Here is a 22,854-nt window from a genome sequence, read left to right as displayed (position 1 = left end):
TTTAAGTGAGTAGCATCGGCTTGATATTCACTTTATCATGGTGCGTTACGCATAAGTGGTATCAGAGCAGTATTATTGTGATTTTCAGATCTTTAAAATTTATGTTATAGGGTTTCAAATACATTTTTAATCACACGTCGCCTAGATGGGCCGTTGCGCTGATAGATAAATCTTGTACAAAATTAAAGTAGCTGGTGAACTCCAAACAAATCTGACAATATTGTGCTACCACCTGGATGGGCTACGTACACATATGATATGGCAACAATAGTGGTTTATCGGGATTGATTTTACTTTTTGCCTTTTCCCTAATCTAAATCTCGTAACTCGTGCACTTTGACAATTTCAAAAATTGGAAACTCAATGAAATTTTCACCACACTTAAATGTTGACACGTGAAATCACATGAAATTTTCTATGATTTTTATAGGTTTTGCGGAGAGGGGAATTTTTTTTTTTACTAATTGTTTACACTCACGTAAGGTGATTCGAAAAAAAAAAGAAGCTAACAGGCGATGCTTCCGTAAGCCAATACGCGAATGAAATATCTTCACTCTACTAAACAATGGAGTTTTTAATGAAACCACAGCTTACACGTTTTCTGCCTTTTGAAGGTATTTGGAATTTTTGGTTGACATTTCAAGGGTGATTTGTGTACTTACAGAAGGGACAATCCCATCTTTAGCTGTATCTAATGTATCGAAAAGGTCATCCGGATTTCGCTCAACTGATCTTTTGCCATTCATGAGCTCTCTATTAGTCCATGATCCAGTTAAGTCGCGATCAAGTGGCTCATAAGGTATTAGTAGCACTCTGCAGTCAGAGGGCATCGAGATCGAGCTCGATCGCGACACGTGAAAGTCACACGCCCGAGCCCATCTCTTATCGAGCGGGGCCAGCCCCTTTGGGTTGATTTTTCATTTTTCTTTCTATCATCTTGCCGTGTCTCTCACTTCTTGCAGCTTTTGAGTTTGAGAGAGGGTGATTGATTGGAGTGTGAGAGATAACCCACCATAACCATGCTTAGTCAGAGGTAAAGTATGGTCAGCACAGTGTGTGGCGTCTATTGAAGAGTGTGTGATTGTCAAAGATACTCTCACTGTCCTCCAAAGAAAAGGTGGGTGGTTCCTTTTCTGTCAAAAATATATGAAAGCTTCAAGTTTCTTCTATTATTGTCAGCTTGAGAATCTTTGCCCCTCTTCGGTCGGTAGTGGAGTCGATGATTAGGACATTTTTCATCCCGTCACGGAACCTCAATTGAAATCATCATCATCAGACGTATGCTATGGATTGTCTTGGTTGAGATCCGATACCATGTAATTGAATTTTGTTACCTGACCCTGAAAAATTAGCAGAAAAGGATGTCCATGAAAATGCTAATTTCTTCTTCAGGTGAGCTGTGATATCCTCATGAGGAATCAACAGATTAGTTTGATTGATTTTAAACATCATTCACTGCTAGAAGTTGCAACGATTTGTCGCTACATAAAAGATTGTTGGGCTTGAACCATTATATTTGTAGAGATTATCTGAACATACAATAAACATTGCCTTTGGATAATTGCGGGAGGTTGCTAGGAATGCTGCAGGAGTATTGACTAGAGGCCGTGTTCCGGGAAGCTAACGGATGCGCTGATGCATCGGCAAACATGGGGTAAATGCGAGATCAGTGTCTTTTTTGATGTTCCTGGTACTGTATTGGAGCTGTATTTGCAGGATACTGCTGAGATATCTGTCTCAACGGTTGATGCAACTTAAGAACGATGTAAAATCCTTTAGATAGTATCATATCTAATGTTTACAGGAAGAAATTGTTGTCATGGTTCCCGATCTGATCAACGGTTCAAAGGGCATCTTGGGCCGGCCAAGCCCGATCTTTCATAAAACCACTAAGCCCACGGTCATGGAAGGGCCCGATTTCGACCAAAAAAGCCTCACTTGAGTCCCGCTCATAACATCCGCCCCTGAAGTTTGGCCCCGCTCCTAACTCATAAAGTTATGTAAATAATGTTTCCAAAAGACAGAAAAAGCAAGGAACAACCCGGTTGGGGTGGGCCTCTTAAGGATTGGCCTAGATGACAGCCCAAAGGCACTTATGATTCCAGTGAGTATGATCATGGGCCTGTTAGTGGGCAATCCTCCTGCCTCGGCCTGGTTAAGCCAACTTTGGAGATACATTTAGTGAAAGCCAAGCCCATGCTAGCTACAAAAAATATGAATATTTGTCGTAATTGGCATCGGGATGACAAAGTCTGGGGTTAAATTGTTTTCTTGACCTGCTTAGCTGCGTTTGGTAGCCCGGATTTGAGTCCGGTTAGGATAACAAATTATCTTATCCGGTGTTTGGTGACGTTCTCCGGACCGGATAAACCTGGATACATTCGGATAAAATGTCGAACATGAAATCCGATTTAGGAGGTGGGATAAGACTGGATTGGATATACAATTTTAAAAAAAATAAAAAATCATATATTATTTTTAACGGAGTGATAAAGTGATGCTTCGATATTGCTTCGTCAGCACTGCTCGCCCGAGGACCATCACCAAAATTACCGATCATCATCGCTTCCGACCACCACATGATCGCTGTCACCTCCGACCATGCCGGCCATCACTGCTGCCCGGCGATTGTGTTCTGACGAGTAAGGGTGAAAAAGGGTCTAAAGACAAATATTGTGCCGGGTTTGCATAAATCATCCTTTCCACCCCAGTCGCATGCGTCCTTCATGTCGAGTCGACCTATTGGTTGACGACGAACGACCAGCACATCACTAGCTTCTTGGCGACCATGCTCTCATGCGTCGAGTTCCACCTACACCGTGGTGTGGAACCTCCACTTGCGGGCCCATGCCACGATGCACACCTTCTTCGATGTCGCCTCTCTTAGCAAATTTCTTCGATAGTGGAGTCCGATTGTACGACCCACAGGAAATGCCTCTTGCTCTTCACGAGACTGTCCCAAAATTACGTGAACTCATGTCGGTTAAGAGACGGCATGCTCCTGAGGTTGACTTCCTAGAGACGTGATTGAGAGGGTTTGAGTCTCACATACAGGAGGAAGAGCAAAGATAAAGATGGGATTTTCAAAGATTTTTAAAAAATTCCAAATGAAAAAGATTTTCAAAAATTTTCATTCTTATCTTTGGTTGCGGATTTTCGAAGATTTTCAAAAATTATTTTCAAATATTCCAAATCCTATCTTAGGTTGCACCAAACATATGATAGAAGATTTTTACAATCCAGGGATATGTGGAGGATTTTAATTTGGACGACCAAACGCAATTTATCCAGTTATAATAAGGTTTCAGATGCGGGACACATTTTAGTTCCTATTATCATTGAGTAGTCATTTAGGGGCTTGAGCTAATGATATGGGTTGTTCCATCTCGATGATGAAGCTCATTCCTCATCATCCCACCAACTGACCTTGACCCTTATTTTTTGGAGACCATATATAGTATTCGGAGTTCGTCTCAAATGGGTACCACCACCAGTTAGTTTCACTAGAGCTTTATCATGGTCATGGATAAATCACCTAGGGTCGAGTCCATAAGTAGTGACAATTTCCCTATGAAGACTTGCTTTCACTATGGCTCTGGTGGGTTCCCTTAACCAAGCCACTGTATAGGAGTTGCCGGCTCATTTGTCAACAAGCACACGGTTGGAGTCCTAATAGTCCACTCCCACCACTTGGGAGCCTAGAGTTCATGTTCTTTTATGCTCATTGATGGGGGTTCTTTTCACCATTCCCTCATGGTAATACTTCGCTATCGGTCACCCGGGAATATTGAGCATTGTAAGGTGGTCCTTGCTGATTCATGAGGGATTCCACATGCACCATGCTACTTGGTTTAGAGCGTAAGGTAGTAATGTTTTTGGTTACAAGACTCTCACCATCTTGGGTGCAGCATTGCACTGCTTCGCCTAGTAGCACAAGACTCGTACTGCTCCTCCACAACCCCGTTCTCACGGTTTAGGCTTTTGCTTGCCACTTTTCCTCTTGCTACTAAGATGTTTTAGTTCGCTAGGTTGATTCTTGCCTACCTATGGATTCAGTAGCAATTTGAAAGGTTGACCTATTATGTTATCTCCGGATTTACACTATTTTTTATTCCCCACAACATTTTGTTACATACTACGCCCTTCCTCATTTTTAGGTGCCTAGGTATCCACTATAATCCTTTCCTTGTTTGAACCTCATTCTTCACTTTAAGGCTATTCCATCTTAAGGTGTTGCTAAATGGAAGGATCTTATTAATGTCCATGAATGGGAAATCATAGATTGAAATGCTGAATCGAAAAAATTGGGAATTATCATATAGTTTTGTATCGGCTAGGTTCACAAGTTGGAGATGAGTGGACTCAAACCACTGACATCCACCATAGGGTAAACCACCACCTATTCGGCCCCTCGACTGATTCTACCATAGAGACCAACGATAGAAATAACTCCCCCTCACCTCCGAACACAATTTACAACTTTCATCGTATTGTGCTCTCCAAAGTGCAACTCTTCTCAAAATTTCAAAGGGTTACGAGTTGGATTCCTTTCTAACTAAGGATTTTTGTGGTTATGGAGGATGGAGATATAGGAGAACCGAGAATGGAGAACTTTCCATCTCCTTCTGTCCGACTCTTTAGTCTTAAGAAAGCTGGCTTTAAGAATGAGTGATTGCCATTTTTTGACCCTTATTGTTCAACCTAAGAACATAATCCTTACTTAAAATTGTCCATGTCAACGCCAGTCATGCCACATAAGATGACCAATAACGACTGAACTATCATGTCTATATTTTCAAGCAAAAATTGATTGGAATGACGGCGTTGTAATTTCGCACAAAAGCTTAGGCCTACGTTGGAAAAATTGAAAAGTTTGTGACTGAATTGACATCCGCACAATATATTTATGACTGATTGGGAAAGTTTTTTCTAATCATGTTATTTACTTTGACGCCATATGTTTATTTAATTACTTGAAATGAGAAGTAAAACTAATCGTATTTCCAGGTGGGCTTTGAGTTCTCATTTCCATAAGTGATGGCTTTGAGATTCAATGACCTACTCAGGTATGAAGCGAGTTGGAGTTTTGTTCGGTATTTGACAGGGTTCAAGATAGGGTTGGCTATGCCAATCTCCCACCTCATGATGTAGTCGGGCCCAAATGCTACCTTATGATAATCCAATTGTCGGGGGAATAAGGATAGAAGTGGTGAAAATCAGAAAAAGTAGAGAAATAAAGTTGGGGGAGTAAGGATATAATGCCCGTATTCAAATGTTCTTTTCTTAGTCTACATACTAAGAGAAGATAAATCAGTTGGAACTTGATTTGATAGCCATTCAAAAGGACAATGAAAAAGGAAAGAATCGAAGAATCGAAGAAGAAGAAGTAGAAGAAGAGCCACAATCAAGTCTCTTTAAAACACAAAGCTCGAATATAAATGGTTAAAAGACATGGCCTTGTGAAGGGACATGACCTTTTCACCAGAAGACGCAATTAGTAATAAATGACTCGGTAATATTACTAACGATAATTAATAGATAAATAAACGAATAATGAATTTACTATCATACTTATAAATTTTTCCAACAATCCCACTCTATATTATAAGTATAATAATACTTTCAAAAACAAAATCAAACAAAAAATTTAACAATAGTTCTTTGAAAGGATTGAAACTATCAAATAGGAGAGAAAGAAAACGCTTGGCTATATGTACAGCATAACATAAGTTGGATATCCTTGAACCTTATGCTTGAATGAATCAAGTTGAGATATCTTGATGCGAAAGAATAAACTTCACTAGTTCATTCAAGGCAGTGTATTAGTAGTTCGTAAACTTATCCTTTTTTGGGAAGCGCTTTGGAGTTTTATAGGGATCAACACGAAGCGACCTCAACTTTCACACTTCCGTGGGCGAATCCCATCAAGAGCGTTCGCTCCACACTTGTGCTAGGGCTTCGTTTAGAATGATTAACTTCAACCTTAACTTTGCTGTGAAAATTCAGTGCATTATCCAAGATGAAATCTTCCTCTTTCAAACAAGATCACATGCACCGGAGATGTAACCTCGATATTTAACTTTTCTCTAGATCTCAAATTGGTCAAATTCCTTTTTTGAACTTTAATAACTTTTATAAGTGAACGAGTAGGCCACAAGCAGAAGTGCTTTATTGAAGCAGTTACAATTTCATCTTCATGGCTCTTCAAGGATTCGCGTCTTGACCATTTACATATGAGTTTTGTGTTTTGAAGAGAACATTCTTTATTGGTTGCCGATATTCTTTTATTACCTTTTAGTCATTTCTCGTTTTATTTATCGACTTTGCCAACTAACCCATTAAGAGGAGCATCTTGTTTCCATTGTGGTCTACTACGGCGGATTATGCATTTATTTGGAGAAACCATTGTTTTTAGGACAGTATTGTTGATCCACCTTGCCCTATTTCATTTATGGTGTGTTTGTTTTGTGAAAAATAAACGATTTGAAAAATATTTTTCAAAATATAATCAATTTACAAAAATGAACGAATAGAGAAAGATTTCATCATTCGCCGAAATTATTTAGACATAAATTGTCGTCCATAATGAAACATCTTTCATTGACTAATTATTTCAAGCAATACAAATTATTTTTTAAGGAAAATATTTTCCAAATCTTTCATTTTTCGCGAAATATGAATTTTTTTTAATTATCGACAACAATTTATGTCCATTTCGTTGACGATCAAAATATTTTTTGTTTATTCATTTTTGTAAGTGATTTAAGCAATCATGTTTTGAACATATTTTTTAAATTATTCATTTTTCGGGAAACAAACGCATCATTACCTTTTTTTTTTTTCTCTACTTCTATTCATAGTCCTCGGAAAACCAATGACCGCACTAATAAAACAATAGCATCTAACCAATGATTAATATACAGACTCCTACAATGTATGTTCTTCTCAACATTCTTAAATGGGGGCTTGAGTAAAACACATGTGAAGCAATTGATGAAATGATCCGATTTAGAGAGTAGTTTTTCAATCAACATGTGGTAATGGGGAATCTCACCCTTTTTCTCGGAAATGAGGTTGGTGTTGTGTCTTTTGTTCCACGGCGAAGAAAAAAAAAAGTAGTACAACCACTAGGAATCCCTTGGAAGACACAAACTAATAATTTGTTGGCATAAAGTCCAAAGATTCTCCACAACTCACCCAAGAAACTAAGAAATGAATATAGGACTTTTAGATGCACATCCCTTTTCCCTTTTCTTGAATGATTGAGATTATCAATTTTGATAATGGAGAACATAAAGTTTTTTCTTTTTTAATCCTCTTTAGCTCATTTTTCAAGACTTGGCACTTTCAAGAAAAAAAGGCATATCTTGAACAGTTATTGGAGAGATACATGAATTATTGGGGAGGCGCCAGGAGAAGAAAATCCCTGAGGAAAAGCTATAAAGATGGAAGAGAGAGACTTGACTTCTGGTGCAATTGGGTATCGAATGTCTAATTTATAATCTTTTGCTTCTACCTAAGTCTTACAACATCGTCCACCAAGAATCGACAGTACTCTTGGGGGCCCTATTTCCGCAAAAAATCTTATATTCTGTTATTCTTTTGTTTGCTTCCGGACATAACAAATGTATAAGTCCGTTGATTACCACGACATATCAAGCCAACTACTTCCAGGAACCCAACCGGCTCGGCCACGTTAAATTATCCCACATCTCTTATTTGAGGGGTCTATATGGTTTAAGCATGTAGTCTCTTTCACCTCTATAATCTTTGGATTGGACTTCTTAACATGGTATCTATTGATATACATGTGTGGGTTGTGTCCGCAAAATCTCATATCGAAAAATTAGTGGAATGTGGAGCAGTTAATAATCTTAGTTGGTCATAACTTATTGACTTAAACTTATGAGTGAATGTGAATCTGATTAAATATGTTTATGGTGTCTGACTTGGACTTCTCCTTGGCGAGATCTTCTTGAGTGAACAAATGGTAACAAAGCCATTGGTTGATTGGTTGTCCCTCAATTCGTTCCAATGATAGGTGAATGTCTTAAAAAAGAAATCTCATGGTAAACGCAGTTATGATAATGTTGTTGTTGTAGTCCTCATATGAAACAAAGTAGAAATTCAAGTTGAGACATCTTGATGTGAAAGATTACCTGAATTAAGGGTGTGAATTGTGTTATAAAAGTTCCACATTAGATAATTAGTATGGTGTGGAGAAATTAATAATTTTAATTGGCTCGTAACTCATTAGTTTAAGCTTTTAAATGGGTGCAACCGGATAAGTTTATGGGCTCTGGCTTAGGCTCCCTTTTGGTAATCTCTCTAGGTGAGGATATCCGACTTCTATCACACGTACCAATAGTATAGGAGTTAGGTTCTACTCCCGCTTATTTCGTATGTGTGGCACTCCGTTTGTCCAATTGTCAGTGTCATTTTTAATTCGGCTTGTACGTGAGAAAGGGTGTCAAAATATCATATGTCGTTGTCTACGAATTTATATGTTATTACATGCAAGTGCTCTCCACTTACCTATAAGCTTGAGAGTTTATATGTTATCACCATAACTTTTTGCCATCACCGCAACGTTTAGTTCCTTCCATTTAGTAGTAGCCCTAAAGGGATTACGGGTCAATGGTCGCCGCTCGCCCTTTCGACTTTAGGAAATAGGGCAAACCTCCAGAGTCGTTCCTTTTGTAATTTGCTGCACTAGAATTTTTGGGTGTTCGAGGCTCTTTTAGCTTGGTATCTTAACGCGAACTTCAACTCAAAGTTCTTCTACATTCGTGGTTTCCTCAATTATTAGTTACCCAAATTTCACTTTGATATAAGTTTAGAATAATAAAAAGCCCTCTTCTTGCTATGCGCGCAACATTGTAATTAACAAGTAAATTACTTTAATAATGAATTTTCCAATAAAAACATTTCGTGTCGAATTCAAACGAACATGCTCTGAACGAAACAACAACATAATTACTTAAAACCTTCGCGCTTCTCTATCTCCACCTTAACTATGAAAAAGAAATTTAATTAGCATATTGAAAATGTAACTGGACGAATGTATAAGATATGATCTATATTGTATATGTGACGTTGTCCCCAAGAATTTGACAAAAGGAAAAAGTGGTTGATGGGGTACTAACGCAAGCAATGAATTGTAGAGAAATTTCTAAGCAGCCAGCAAGCATCCCCTTCACTTTCTACAATTTTTTCTCCAAGCAAACAGTAACACCGCCTTTTCTTTCCAGCATAAATTGTTCTCCACCCCATGTCACCACTCCCCACCAATTCGTCCAATCCTAAACAGAGAACCAATTCGAGCGCATACCCACATCAAGCCCAAAAAAAAAAAAGATGATGAGGGACAATAAGCCTATCAGAAAACCTCCAACCCTAAAGAGACAACACTCCATGCAACTTCCACTGTCACTCCCTCCTTCAACACAAATCGTCCCTAGTAAGCCCCTCCCTGTGATCGAATTCCCTACCTCTCTTGAGAGAATAGTGGGAGAGGAAATGCTTCACTTTAGCCACCCCCATCACACCCTGTCCCATATCAATCTCCCCGAGCTCTTCACTTGCTCGGGTTGCCAAGAAATCGGTGCGGCCAAGCGATACGCCTGCCAGCTCTGCAACTATCAGCTCCATGAGTTCTGTGCTTTGGCCCCTCAGGCTCTCAAGAGCCATCCACTGCACTACCAGCACCAGCTCCTCTTTTATTCGAAACCAGGTACGAGATATTCATCAAAGTTAATGTATTGTCTCTGCGTCTGCCTTTCTCCTTAATCAGGTACTTATTGGCCTTCTTGAATGGTGAACTGTGTATTTTACCAGCTCTTCTCGAGGGCGAAATACATGTCTATCAGCTAGAAGTTGGATAGACTTGTTCTGTACATCGAAACAATCACGCGTCAATAGATAGCATGATACATGCTAAGTGAACAAAGAGACATTAATTTAACATATCTCATCGGCTGGGATTGACTTAAACTACGAACCTATTGGATACCTTTCCATGTCCCTGACTCCCAATATTTGGAAAGAATCTAAGGTGCACTATTTGCTGGTTACTCTTATTTGTAAAATGATCTTATCTAGCACTTTTTCACGCGCGCTCTTTATGTGGAGAAAGAATTCAAGGTACACCATTATGGCCCCACTCACCCTTGTCCGACAGAGAATTGTTTGCTTTTTCGTTTTTCCTAGTTCGAACATTTTCAAGCAATAATTCAGAAATCAAGAGTCATAACCCTCGAGCAAAGCGAGGCTAAATTGAATCCCCGATTAATCAGTCTTCATTGTACAAGTAGTCTTGACTGTTGCTAAAATTATCATTAATAGTGAAAGCGGGAAAAGCAAATTCAAAGTGCGACGCCTGTGGGAAATCCGTCAAGGGCTTTTCATTTCGGTGCAACGCATGTAACTTTCAGATCCACCCTTGCTGTGCCGTGTTGCCCCTCGAAATTGTCTTCGCGCCGCACCCACATACCCTCAGACTTCTAATGGCATCACCGAGCAGCAGCGACACTGGCTTTCAATGCGGGGAGTGCAAGAGGAGGCGGCCAGGGCGGATATACCGTTGCGCGGTCTGTGACTACCATCTCCACGCGATATGTGCCAAGATCATATTCAATGGCCTCCAGGACAGCGGCATCAGGGAACCGACCAAGTCGGGCACCGTGCTCGAGGCGGCAGCCCGGCTCGCATCGCAGGTGGTCACCGGATTCTTTGGGGGTTTGATTGAAGGGATCGGAGAGGGCGTCGGGGAAGATATCATTCAGAATGTCATGTCTGGGGCCGGGAATGCTTTCGTTAGCCGAGGAACTGCTGGGAAATGAAGCAAGCTGGGGTTGCAATATCATAGCATGAACATGTCATTATTTATATTATTTGTTATTTGGATCTTGGTGTTTGTCAATGTAAAATATGGTTGTGCATTGGAATTTCCTAAGGGCAGAGGTACGGCATGTTGTAAAGTGAATGAATTGCCAAAACTCACCCAGTGAACAACACATGCTATTGCATAGTGTGATATATGTTGAAGTGCATAATTTGGAGCTTTCAATAAAACGTGTCCATTTTCTGAATAGGTATGCTTATTATTATTATTATTATTATTATTATTATTATTATTATTACTTGTGGAGTATTTGATGGTTAGGGTTTAGATGCAGGACACGCCACGACAGTCCCCTAGGATTTGTTCATGTGCCGATGATGCGACGTATTCCTAAGAGATTCTGAAAACCATGGGAAGAGGAATTGACAAAGCATAATTCAGAGCCTTCCAATTCTTATCAGAAAGAGAAGATAAGCAGCCGAAATAAGAAAGAGAAAACATAATCCAAACATAATCATGAACTTGGTCTAAACATATAAGGCCAATTATTGGGTCGTCAAAGCTCAACTCCGCAACACTCTTCCTTTAAATTGGGTCTCATTTCCCCCCTGCCTCCTCTTTTAAACTTGTTATGTTCGGACGCACATCTAATATATCCAACTATATTTACTTTTTGAAATGAAATGATCCATTTTCAACAAAAGAAAAAAATTAATGTACTAAAACCATATAAATTAGATGCTGGAAAATACTAGTTGCTTCCATGTCAAATCCAGGGACGATTCTGAGCTCCAGCGATCAAAGAGCTGGGGAATTTTTCTTGTTGGTATATTTCTGATTTCGTTGGTAAATTTCTAATATAGTTAGTGAAAAAAGCATGATTGGTAATTCGAATATCAGATAACAAATTTGGAAATAACCACCACCATCAAGGATTACCGGCGTTCGAATGAAATACTATATTACCAACTCTTCTCATTTTACCAGTATTTTGAATAAATATCAACACTCTAATATTTTCACCTGCATTCCAATAAATTAGTAACTCATCAACTTCTTTGAATTGTTACAAGTGCGGTTGATAAAATATTCACCCTACAAGAAATTTACCAATGCACCAATAAATTAATAAGTTTCAAACTCCTTTCAAATTTACTAAACATCCAAGTAAATTACTAAAATTCAAATTTTACATGTTTGATGAGTAAATTAATAACATTATAAGGGGTTAACTAACACCCCAATAAATGAGTCCAAACTTCCTTGAAAATTTAGAAGCTCGGCCAGGAAAGTTTTGGCCTTTGACAAACGCAAATGACCCGGATACTAATTAATAAAAATAATTTGTAGCGCTGTAGTTTGCCGAATGCCACCACTGTCGCTACAATCGCGGTGCCGGTCGCCACCCGTTGTAGCTGACGCTGATCTTTGCTGCCTTAAATGAGAAGTATTCTCTGATCTTTGCTGCCTTAAATGAGAAGTATTCTTTCTTATAATGCCAAAACTTTTAGGAATCCAAATAATTAAAGAACAAATGAGATTCACATTACATATAATAAGAATCTATTTGTGAATTTCTTGCTATGGAATCAAACGACGTCTAAAAAATTCAACCTTATTTTGCAATTGATCGGGATGGAAATTCTCGAAAGCAGATAATTTATTTTGTGAGTAGAGTTTGTCATTCTTGCACTCTTGCAGCTCTGGCTTTTCTTTGAAGCGGCACTTTTTTCTATAGCGACAAAAAATCAAAAAATGAAATAAAATAAAATAAAAATTCGATGCGATACCAAAAGAAGGAAATTTCTTCGTGCCTCAGTAGCGAAAGGTGGTCTATGTGAATCTGCAATTCACAAAAGTAATTTCCCATTGACTTGCTCGAATGGATGTTGAACGGAGCAATCTTTCCATAATCATTCATTCATTAAATAGAATGGGTGTTCGTCAGAGCTTTGCAAACTATAGCTAGAACAGAAGTGAGTACAATCATATACAATGCCCCATACTTAATTTAAAATAGAATCATCCCATCTAAGACTTCACAATCCCTAATTAATCAGATGTAAGCAAAACACAAGCTTAATCAAAAGATCAGCATGAACATACGACCTTTGCATTTATTTCTTATATATATCCGCACACTAGAAACTACGAATTAGACGCTGGAACTAGTAGTGGCTGGTTCGATGTCAAATACCAAAAGACCAGTCGATTCCGGTCTGTTCATTTCATTGATTGAAGTCCAGAGAGAATCACATCTTGTCTCGTCGAGTAAACTTTGAGTCTCTTCATCATTTTGCTAATTGGCCCACAAGTTTTCGTTGATCCTAGCCAGTTGCTCAGCCACTTCCCTCATTGTTGGTCTATTCACGCCATTATAGTCTAAGCACCTTCTAGCGAGCGAACTGACCACCTCGATCTCCTGCAGTTCACCTTCATTGGTTGCCTTGAAATTTATCATATGGAGGAGTGTTCGATTTTCCACAGCAGAGACGAAAGATTGGACAGTGTTGATTCTTTCCCCTGATTTTTCCCGCCGAGTCGGTGTCTCTCCAGTTGGGAGCTCGAAGAGAATGACCCCGAAGCTATAAACGTCGCTCTTGGTGGTTAATTCACCAGTGCGGAGATACTCTGGGTCGAGGTAACCTATTGTGCCTTGTACTCTTTCAGCTATATGAGTCTTTCCGGGTGAAATCAAAACCGATGCTCCGAAATCGGATACTTTTGCGGAGTACTTCTCATCCAAAAGTATGTTTAGGGACTTGATATCACTGTGAATGACCGGCGGGTTGGCCAGGGAATGCAAGTACTCGAGGGCCAAGGCGGCTTCCAAGGCAATCCTGAGGCGATTCTTCCATGATTGCAGGACGGTCGATCTCTTGTCGTGAATATGGTGATAGAGAGTCCCATTCGGGATGAATTCATAGACCAACAATGGTACTTTTGTCTCCAAACATATGCCCAAGAGCTTGACTAAGTTCTTGTGATTCACTTGTGAAATAATGCCGATTTCGTGCAGGAATTCATCGTGAGTGCTCAGAGACCCGTCCTTGTTCACGTCTTTCTGCTTCAGGACAGGGACATCTCTAGGCTTCTTGACCGCGACTAGAAGGTCGCCGTCAATTCTTCCTTTGTAAACTGAACCAAAACCACCCTCACCGAGCTTGTTGCTGGCGTCGTAGTTGGCTAAAGCCACCAACAACTAGGCCACTAACAGTTATGCATAACTTTACCGCTACGATGCCTGCCGCACAAAATTGAGGAATAAATGAATTAGTTTCTCACCCGAACAATTGATTTACTTTGATCTTAAATTTGTTCCCTTAAATACTTAACACATCAGCCGCCAAATGAAGGATCCAGATTAAGCTACACCACAAAAATACCTCAACTTTGATGAAATACACTCCAGGTTTCCGAAAAAGCACCTTTGCATGCACTCGGGCACACAACAATCAAATTCCCAATCGCAACTTTTCCTCTCCCTCTCTGCCCACCGGACAGCCGTAGCCACCACCATAGGCATCGGCTGTCAAACGCCCGTCGAAGCCGCGATGCAGCCAAGAGGAGTGGGTCACCGCGGTCATCGAAGCCCCAAAACCCCTTGTTCTCTCTCTCACTCTCTCTCCACAGTGTTCCCGTTTCAGGGTGGACGACCTTGGATCACAGAACTCTTCAACCTTTGACACTTAGATCAGAGGTTTGTTATTTTTTTGTTGTTAAACACAATTGACGTCATTTGTGTACTTTTGGTCATGTGGGTAAACTTATAAGTTGTAATTAAATATAAAGGTTGGACATTTTAGCCTCTTAGCCAAAAAGGAATCGGGTGTTTTTAAAGTGAAAGAAAAAGGAAGTGGGGAGTGTGCAGTGGATGAACGACCAAAAGAAAGCAACTGAATGTGAGTGTGGCTGTGGGTCACAATGACCTCAGAGGAGGACGGATTGTTAAATTGTAATACGTCGTAACTCTTTATAAATTTTCATAACTTCTATAGAAAATATCTTAATACACAAAAACTTAAAAGCTTTACGATCAACGAGCAAAGCTTACTTTTTTTTATCCAATGGTTATTGAATGATTAGGACCCATTTTCCAAGAATCCATAGAAACACCCCAGAGGGGAATAGTTACCGAAAAATTCATAAACATATTGCACTTGTGCCAATTCAGTCATAAACTTATCAATTTGGCCATTTAGGCTGCGCATGACAATTTGCCAAACAGTGTTTGATTTTGTTCTTTTGTTTCCAGAATCAGTTTGGGAACAGAAATGCGTTTGTTTAATTTTTTGATTCTGGACACAATTTTGTCAAAAATTGTTCCCAGAATCAGTTTTCAAGAATAAAAAAAAAGTAGATTCTTGATTCTGGGAACAATTTTGAGAATCAATTTTTTTTTTCTTCTTCCTTTTCTTGGTTTTTAATGTAGCTTCTAATGTCTGGCCTGAGGACCGCCCTCGCCGGATCTGACAAGAATAAAATATTTTAATAAAAAATATTATTAAAATAAAAAATATTTTACCGACCATGGCCGGCGATCAGGCCATGGCCAAAAAAAAGAAAAAAATATATATTTTTAATAAAAAAATATTATTAATAAAAAAATATTCTACCTGCCATGGCCAGTGACCAGGCCATGGCAAAAAAAGAAAAAATATATATTTTTAATAAAAATATTTTAATAAAAAATATTATTAATAAAAAAATATTTTACCGGCCATGGCCAGCGACCAAGCCATGGCCCAAAAAAAATAAAAATGTATATTTTTAATAAAAAAAAATATTTTACAGGCCATGGCCAGCGATCAGGCCATGGCCTAAAAAAAGAAAAAAATATATTTTTCATAAAAAAATTTTACCAGCCATGGCCGGCGACCAGGCCATGGCAAAAAAAAATAAAAATATATATTTTTAATATAAAAAATTTAATAAAAAAATATTTTACCGGCCATGGCCGGCAACCAGGCCACGGCAAAAAAAAGTAAAAATATATATTTTTAATAAAAATATTTTACCGATCATGGCCGGCGAGCAGGCCATGGCCAAGGAGGAAAAGAAAAAAAAGAAAGAAATATTAAAATATTATTAATAAAAAGAAATTTTGTGGTGTTATCAAACGCGTTTCTGTTCTTTTTCTATTCCAAGGATGGAATTTTGGGCCGTTAACAAACGCCTTAAAATGCTCAGAATCAATTCCGGGCACAGAATAAAAAAAAGAATCATTTCTGAGCAGAATCTGTTCCCGGGCACAGAATCGTTGTCATGCGCAGCCTTAGTCCTAAAACCTTTCGACAATTTGCCAATATAGTCCATTCGACCAATTTTAGCTAGAAATTGTTGACATAGACAACGGCCGTCCTACGTAACGATGACATTGACAATTTTATTTAATTTTTTAAATTTTTTTCGATTTTTTAAATTTTTTTCTTTTCTTTTTCCTTTTCGTTTTTTTTCCTGTCTTCCTTTTTTTCTTCTTCATTTTTTCACTATGGCCGGCAAGGGTTGCCAGAGCTCATTGACCATCGCCCAGATCTAGGCAAGGCCATCACGGCCATAGGTGAGGTTGGCTTGCCTCGATTTGGCAAGACCAGCCTGGCCATGGCGTCGCCGGCCAAGGGTGAAAGCAGCCTCCCCTACAGCTGGGAGGCCATGGCGAGATTGGCCTTGCTTAGATCTATGTAAGGTGGCCTCGCTTGCAGCCACAATGGTCTAAGTGAGGCTAGCCTCGTCATGGCCTCACCCAAATCTTGGCAAGGCAACCTCGCTTGCGGCCGCGATAGCCTTACCTAGTGGCCGGCGAGCTCTAGCAAGCCTCACCAGTCACAGTGAAAGAAAAAAAGCAAAGAAGGAAAAGAGAAGAAAAGAAAAAAAAGGAAACGAAAAAAGAAATACAAATTCGAAAAAAATATTAAAAAATTAAAATAAACTGTCCATGTTAGTGCCGGCTGTGTCACATTAGATGGTTGGCTACCAATCAACGATTTCTGGTCAAAATTAGCCAGATGGATTACATTGACAAATTGTTAAAAGGTTTAGGACTGAATTGTCACAAATGCAATAGGTTTATGACTTCTTTGGTAATTTTTCCCTAAAAGGAGAAGTGAAACTTTTAGAGGAATAACCTTGAGAGACTAGTGTGGTTGTTTCTTGAAGCTATGTTAATTAGGGGTGAGCATGGTCCGGATTGGGCCGGTCCACCCCCCAACCCTAGGACCAACCCACACAGTGTTGGTCCTCAATTTTTGGGACCGAGGACCGACCCTATTGAGCCTAGGACCGAGGACCGGACTGACCCAATGGGTTCGATCCGGTCCAGGGTCAACCCGGGACCAACCGATAATTTTTTTATTTCATTTTTTGTACCAGGTTTAACCCGGGACCAACCGACCCAATGGGTTCAGACCGGACCGAGCGCGGCGAGTGGCGAGCGGCAAAAGGCTAGCAGCGAGCGGGACGAGCACTTTCAATAACAAGACTGCAGCCCGCAAGATGCAAGGAAATTCACAGAAAGACCAGTATTTTCACGACCAAATCACTAGCAAATGTCAACAAAGGGAACATGCTGTTGAGGAAAACTCCTATTGATTTTGAAGTTGACAAAACCTTCCATGTTATTGTAAATCCGATACTTATTCTGAACTATTCTATTCCAGGAATGTATATATATTATGGAAGCTCAGAATGAAGTTTTTCAGACTTTACAAGCTAGTAAATACATTATTGAAGACCCACATAATCTAAGTTCTGAGACTCAGAAGCTGAAATTATTCAGACGCAGACGGAGAAATTTTCAGAAGCAGATGTAGAAGCTGAAATTTTTCAAAAGCAGACGCAGACGCAGACGTAGAAATTCTTCAAATGCAGAACTCAGAATGAAAAACAACAGCTAGTGGTCTGGTATGGATTTCACAGAAGGAAAGCTTTGATCTCAATCAAATTGATTGACAATCAAAGATTACGACAAGCATGCATTACAACTTATTAAGCTTTGAGAGCTCTTTCACTTCAAGTTCCAACATCCTGAAAATAAATAAGTATAGATGAAACAAGTATGAAATAATAGTGTTTACAATTTACAGACACTTTGTATTGAAGAATATGAACTTACACATGAATAAAAGCAGCAAACAACTTCTCAGGCTTTGAGTGCTCTAAAACTCCAAGTTCTAACCTCCTGAAAACAAAACAACAATACGTATAGATGCAGATGATCACACAGCATTAGTTATAAATTAGAACTACAAATTGAAATCAAACAATTATTGAAAAATCTCACCACATATATTCCTTTCGCTTCAACTTGTAAACTCTATGTACTGTTAATCTCCATGTTAACATGATCCATATCTAATAAAAAGAAGATATTAAATAAAGCATTCATTCATTAGATATACGAAATAATTACAAGATGAAAAGATATGACCTTACCCAACTCAAATTTTTCCGCATTCTCGATTCACTCTTCAACATTAATCAGCTCGATAATCGCTCTCAACCAATCTTGAGTGCAAATCAAAGCTTCCAAGACTCTAGGAGTCAAAGAACTTCTAGAGCCATTAAGCACACGACCAGATGTACTGAAGGTAGACTCTGAAGCAACAGTAGTTACAGGAACAAACAAAATATCTCGAGCTATTAAAGATAGAATTTTAAACTTTTGACCGGTCATGCTCCACCACATCAAAATGTCAAGATCGCGAGCCTCTTCAAGTTCAGCTTTAAGATATCGATCGAGTTCAGATAAGTTGCCCTCAGACTTCTTTTTCTCCTCATTAAGAAAGGCTTCATATGATGGCTCTTGCACGTAGAAATCCAAACCGCAATCTTCCCCATCATTTCCCTCATCGCAATAAGGATCGCAACTACTACCAGCACTAGTAGAACTCAAAAGTTGACCGTCCAAATTCTTATCACAAGACCCAAGAGAAGATTTCTCATAAAATTTAAACAAACGTTCCATGGCGAACTTCACCTTGTCAAACATCTCATCAATTATTGCAATATCATCATAAACGAGTCTACAACAATACCTCACATAATTCATTTTTTTTTCTAGGATCCAATGCTATAGCAATTAACACCATCATATTCACTTTCTCAAAACTCTCATAGTATTTGTCAAACTTATCTTTCATTTTTGCACCCATAACTCTCACCCTAGGATCGAAAGCCTTCGCCGCTTCTTTCAGATAATTGAATAAAGAAGCTATTCCCTCAAAATAATCATTTGAAGTGATATATAAAGTCCCAAACATCTTGTTGGTTGCATCATAAAACTTCTTCAAAAATTTGCAAAGAATAATGGCATTTTCCCAGTCAACACTAGTTGGAGTATCGGAGCTAAGCTCAATTGAGAAAGAAATATCTTCTTCATCCATCCTTTCAAAAGTTTTTCTTAGCTTTATGGCGGTGTCTAACATTAGGTAAGTGGAGTTCCACCTAGTGGAGACATCAAGACAAACTGAACCCTTATAAGTGATCCTTGTTTTCTCAATGCAATCTTGAAATGCTTTAGCTCTCATGGGAGAACTTCTCACATACTTAACAACATTACGAATACGTGCAATAGAATCACGTACCTCAGCTAAGCCATCCCTCACAATCAAGTTTAATATATGAGCCGTGCACTTCATGTGTAAAACTTCACCATCTAAGATCAAAAGTTTATCTCTTGCAAACTTTTCTTTCAAATAACCAATGGCAACATCATTCGAACTAGCATTATCCACAGTGATTGTTGACACTTTTTTCTCTATTCCCCACTCGTAAATGCATTTCTCAACCATTTTCCCAATATCCCTACCCTTGTGACTAGGCAACACTACAAAATTGATGATTCTTTTGTTCAATTTCTAGTTTTCATCAATAAAATGTGCGGTGAGACATAAATAGTTCAAATTCTGAAGGGAACTCCATGTATCAGTCGCGAGTGCGATTCTAGAATTAAGCTTATGAAAGGAAGCCTTCAAACTCTTTTTTTCACAAAAATACAACTTCATACAATCTCTAGCCATCGTAAATCGCGACACATGCTTGAAGAGAGGCTGTAATTGATTGGTATAATCACGAAATCCAACATGCTCAGCCATTGAAAATGGTTGTTCATCAATTATAATCATTCGAACTAGCATTTCCCTACATTTCTCTTGATCAAACTTCCATGTTGTTAAAAAACTAGCACTTCCAGTACTAGTATTTCCCCCTATCATTTGATTCCCACATACTGTATGTGATGCAAACAATTTTTACTTCTTATCTATATTGCGAGGATACTTAGGGCACTTTCTCAAATGTTTCAACATAGTTGAAGTGCCATTATCAACATGGTACAAATACTTGGTCTCACAATAATTGCAAAACATTTCAAGTTTCCCATTCGAGTCAGTTTTGCCTTTACGAAAATGAAGCCAAGCTACTGATTTTCGCTTACTAGACTGAGGACAAGAACCGGATACCTTATCTGATGCCTCTTCAAAGTCATCTTCCCCTCCTCCATGTTCTAGTGATTCTGATTCAATTATTGGTGTTATCTCATCATAGGATTTCTCTACTTCCATTGACATGTTAATAGATCACCTGCTCAAATCAAGCAACATGTCATTAACGGATAAAATTTAAGGTCATCAAGATTCAAAACTAAAGCCAGAAAACCCATCTAAACAACTCCGAAACGCAAAAAAACGACGTCGATCACGGCGTAACCGTGACAAAACTTATCATGACGAGTAGACTTGATGGGTCTTGTTAAGCCTCCCAACCAGGCTTGAAGGTGAAAAAACATTGAGACCATATAAGAGATCTCAAGCACTTGTTAACTGAATACTTCACAAAAAAAAAAAAAAAATTTACCAACATAGCAAACTTAATCGAACATAAAATACCAAGAATACCAATTCTAGAACACCAGCAGCTTGAACATACTAGTGACTGGTAAAAGAAAGCATCTTTTTGGGCATGGATGTTCCAAAATTTTGCCCTAAAGTTCTACCATCATGTTAACAAAAGTATAAAACTGAGAATCACTCGTGAGATAGGAGAGCATGGCTCATAATCAAGGCAAGCATTTATAAAACTGCACAAGTACCAGAATGTTTTTCTTTTTATTCAGCAAGCTTGATGCAATTTAGCAGTTGCTATTGTACACAAAACCAAACTTTTAGAATGGTTCAAAACAAACCTACAAGATGCAAATCACCAAAAGAATATCGGCGTAAGAACAAGCTAATCTCACTTGTGTTCTCTGTTCGATTCTCTGGTCTTTTTTTCTTCTGTCAAAATTTATTCAGCAAGTCCAAGAAGAAGATCTCTTAATCACTGGCTTCATCTGCTTGTCCTCTTCCAGGGAAATCATTCCCAAGTGCGAAGGATCCTCCAGCATCATCTTCGCTACCAAATATCCTGCTATAGACCATGTTTGGTACTTTCTTGCTTGCTTGCCAACATATCTACCCGTTTTACCATCATAAAACAGAGATGCTACCGAAGACCCATCTAAGTGCATCATTTTGTAAATGATTTTTAATGGGTAGTTTCTCCAACTAAACTACCCATTTACAACCCACTACCTAGAGCAGCAAATGTAGAGGAAAAACTGGCGAATTTGACCAACCCATGTCGAGAATCGCACGAAACAGAGATGCTACTGAAGCACCGAAACATGCGAAAGAGGAATTCACACGAAATAGAGATGCGACTGAAACACGCGAAAGAGGAATTCATGCAACATAACATCCAAAGCCCAGCAAAGTGCGCGGGTTTCTTCGCACACGTACACCCCCACATTCAGGCGAAACGAAGCCACACCCCGCAGAAAATCGAGAGACCAGCAAATGCAAAGGACAACCGGCTAGAGAGAGATAGAGAGAGAGCAGACCTGGCAGTCGCAGTGGAAGAGACGGAGACCGGCGGACCCGACGGAGACGGAGACCGGGCAATGGAGACGGAGACGGTGAGAGTCCGAGAGGAGAGAGTATCGGAGATTGAGACTTGAGAGGCGTCGACCAAGAGTGACTGAGTAGCTTGTGTTGTGAGAGAGTATCCTGATTTAGGGTTTTGAATTTTTTAAATTAAAAATTAAAAATATTATATTATATATATTATACTGGTCCGGTCCGGGTGGGCGGGTGGACGGTTCCACACCCGGAACCGGGAACCGGACCGGTACCCACCGGTTCCAAAAAATTGGAACCGGGAACCGGACCGAAACCCTTAGAACCCACCGGTCCTGGTCCGGTTCCGGGCGGTCCTGGGCGGGTTGGGCGGGTACCGGGTTTTTTGCACACCCCTAATGTTAATGGGCATATACTTCTAAGTACACGAGTTTATGGACTCTAAATTGTTAGTTTGTTTATAGGATTTTGGAGTAATGGAGGTTTAATTGGTGCCCACCATTTTGTCTACATCTATTTGATGATTCTTAATGTTCTTGTGAAATTATTTGTGGTATTATAGCTCCATCAAATCTGGAATCAGAGCTAAAGGTTGCTTGTTGTGCATTATTGAGTGGTGCCTCAGGTTTGCATTTGGGGATTTTGTGACTAGAAGTGCTTATAGTTGAGGTTAAGGACATCACAAGTTCCATAATTTTTGTACAACACTTATTTGAGGACCATTACTTTTTTTTTCCCAACCACTTGAGTGCCATAACTTCTAATAACGTTCAATTAAGTGCACAACTTTCAATTGATCACTTACGTGCCATAACTTTTGAATAACGTTCACCAAAGCATTAGAAATCTAATGTGGCATGGCATTTATGGTGAACTTTTTAAAAATTTATGTCACCTAAGTCACTAATTAAATAGTTATATGGCACTTAAGTGATCGAATAAAAAGTTATGGTACTCAAGTGAGGTCCTTACATAAGTTATGTCACTCAAGTAATCGAAAAAAAATTATAGCAATCAAGTGAGCGTTGTACAAAAATTATGGCACTTGTGGTGTCATTTTCCCTTATAGTTGAAATTGTGATTGCGGTGTGTCAATATGGAAGGAAACATTATGCCATC

At 39.1% G+C, this 22,854-nt stretch overlaps 1 protein-coding gene and 1 pseudogene across 1 annotated transcript; one reads left to right on the top strand and one right to left on the bottom strand.

The window, feature by feature from the left end:
* The first annotated feature begins 9,149 nt into the window (after positions 1-9,149).
* On the top strand, positions 9,150-11,054 carry LOC115670071 (protein VACUOLELESS GAMETOPHYTES). The gene is made up of 2 exons (XM_030591268.2): positions 9,150-9,733; positions 10,345-11,054. Exons 1-2 carry the CDS (start codon positions 9,358-9,360, stop codon positions 10,839-10,841), a joined length of 873 nt encoding a protein of 290 aa, XP_030447128.1. The 5' UTR covers positions 9,150-9,357; the 3' UTR covers positions 10,842-11,054.
* Positions 11,055-12,998: 1,944 nt separating this feature from the next.
* On the bottom strand, positions 12,999-14,430 carry LOC115669967 (wall-associated receptor kinase-like 1; annotated as a pseudogene).
* Positions 14,431-22,854: the final 8,424 nt, after the last annotated feature.

This window comes from Syzygium oleosum, unplaced genomic scaffold, assembly GCF_021117445.2.
Source record: "Syzygium oleosum isolate NSW1041296 unplaced genomic scaffold, Sole_v2.1 Sole_v2.22, whole genome shotgun sequence".
Classification (NCBI taxonomy): domain Eukaryota; kingdom Viridiplantae; phylum Streptophyta; class Magnoliopsida; order Myrtales; family Myrtaceae; genus Syzygium; species Syzygium oleosum.
This window is presented reverse-complemented; position numbering and strand designations above follow the sequence as displayed.

What these genes read in the sequence shown, in the direction of transcription:
- LOC115670071 (XM_030591268.2), top strand. Translation starts at nt 9,358, where the DNA reads ATGATGAGGGACAATAAGCCTATCAGAAAACCTCCAACCCTAAAGAGA. An exon ending in CCTCTTTTATTCGAAACCAG is followed by an intron (nt 9,734 to 10,344) that starts GTACGAGATATT and finishes TATCATTAATAG; the next exon opens with TGAAAGCGGGAAAAGCAAAT.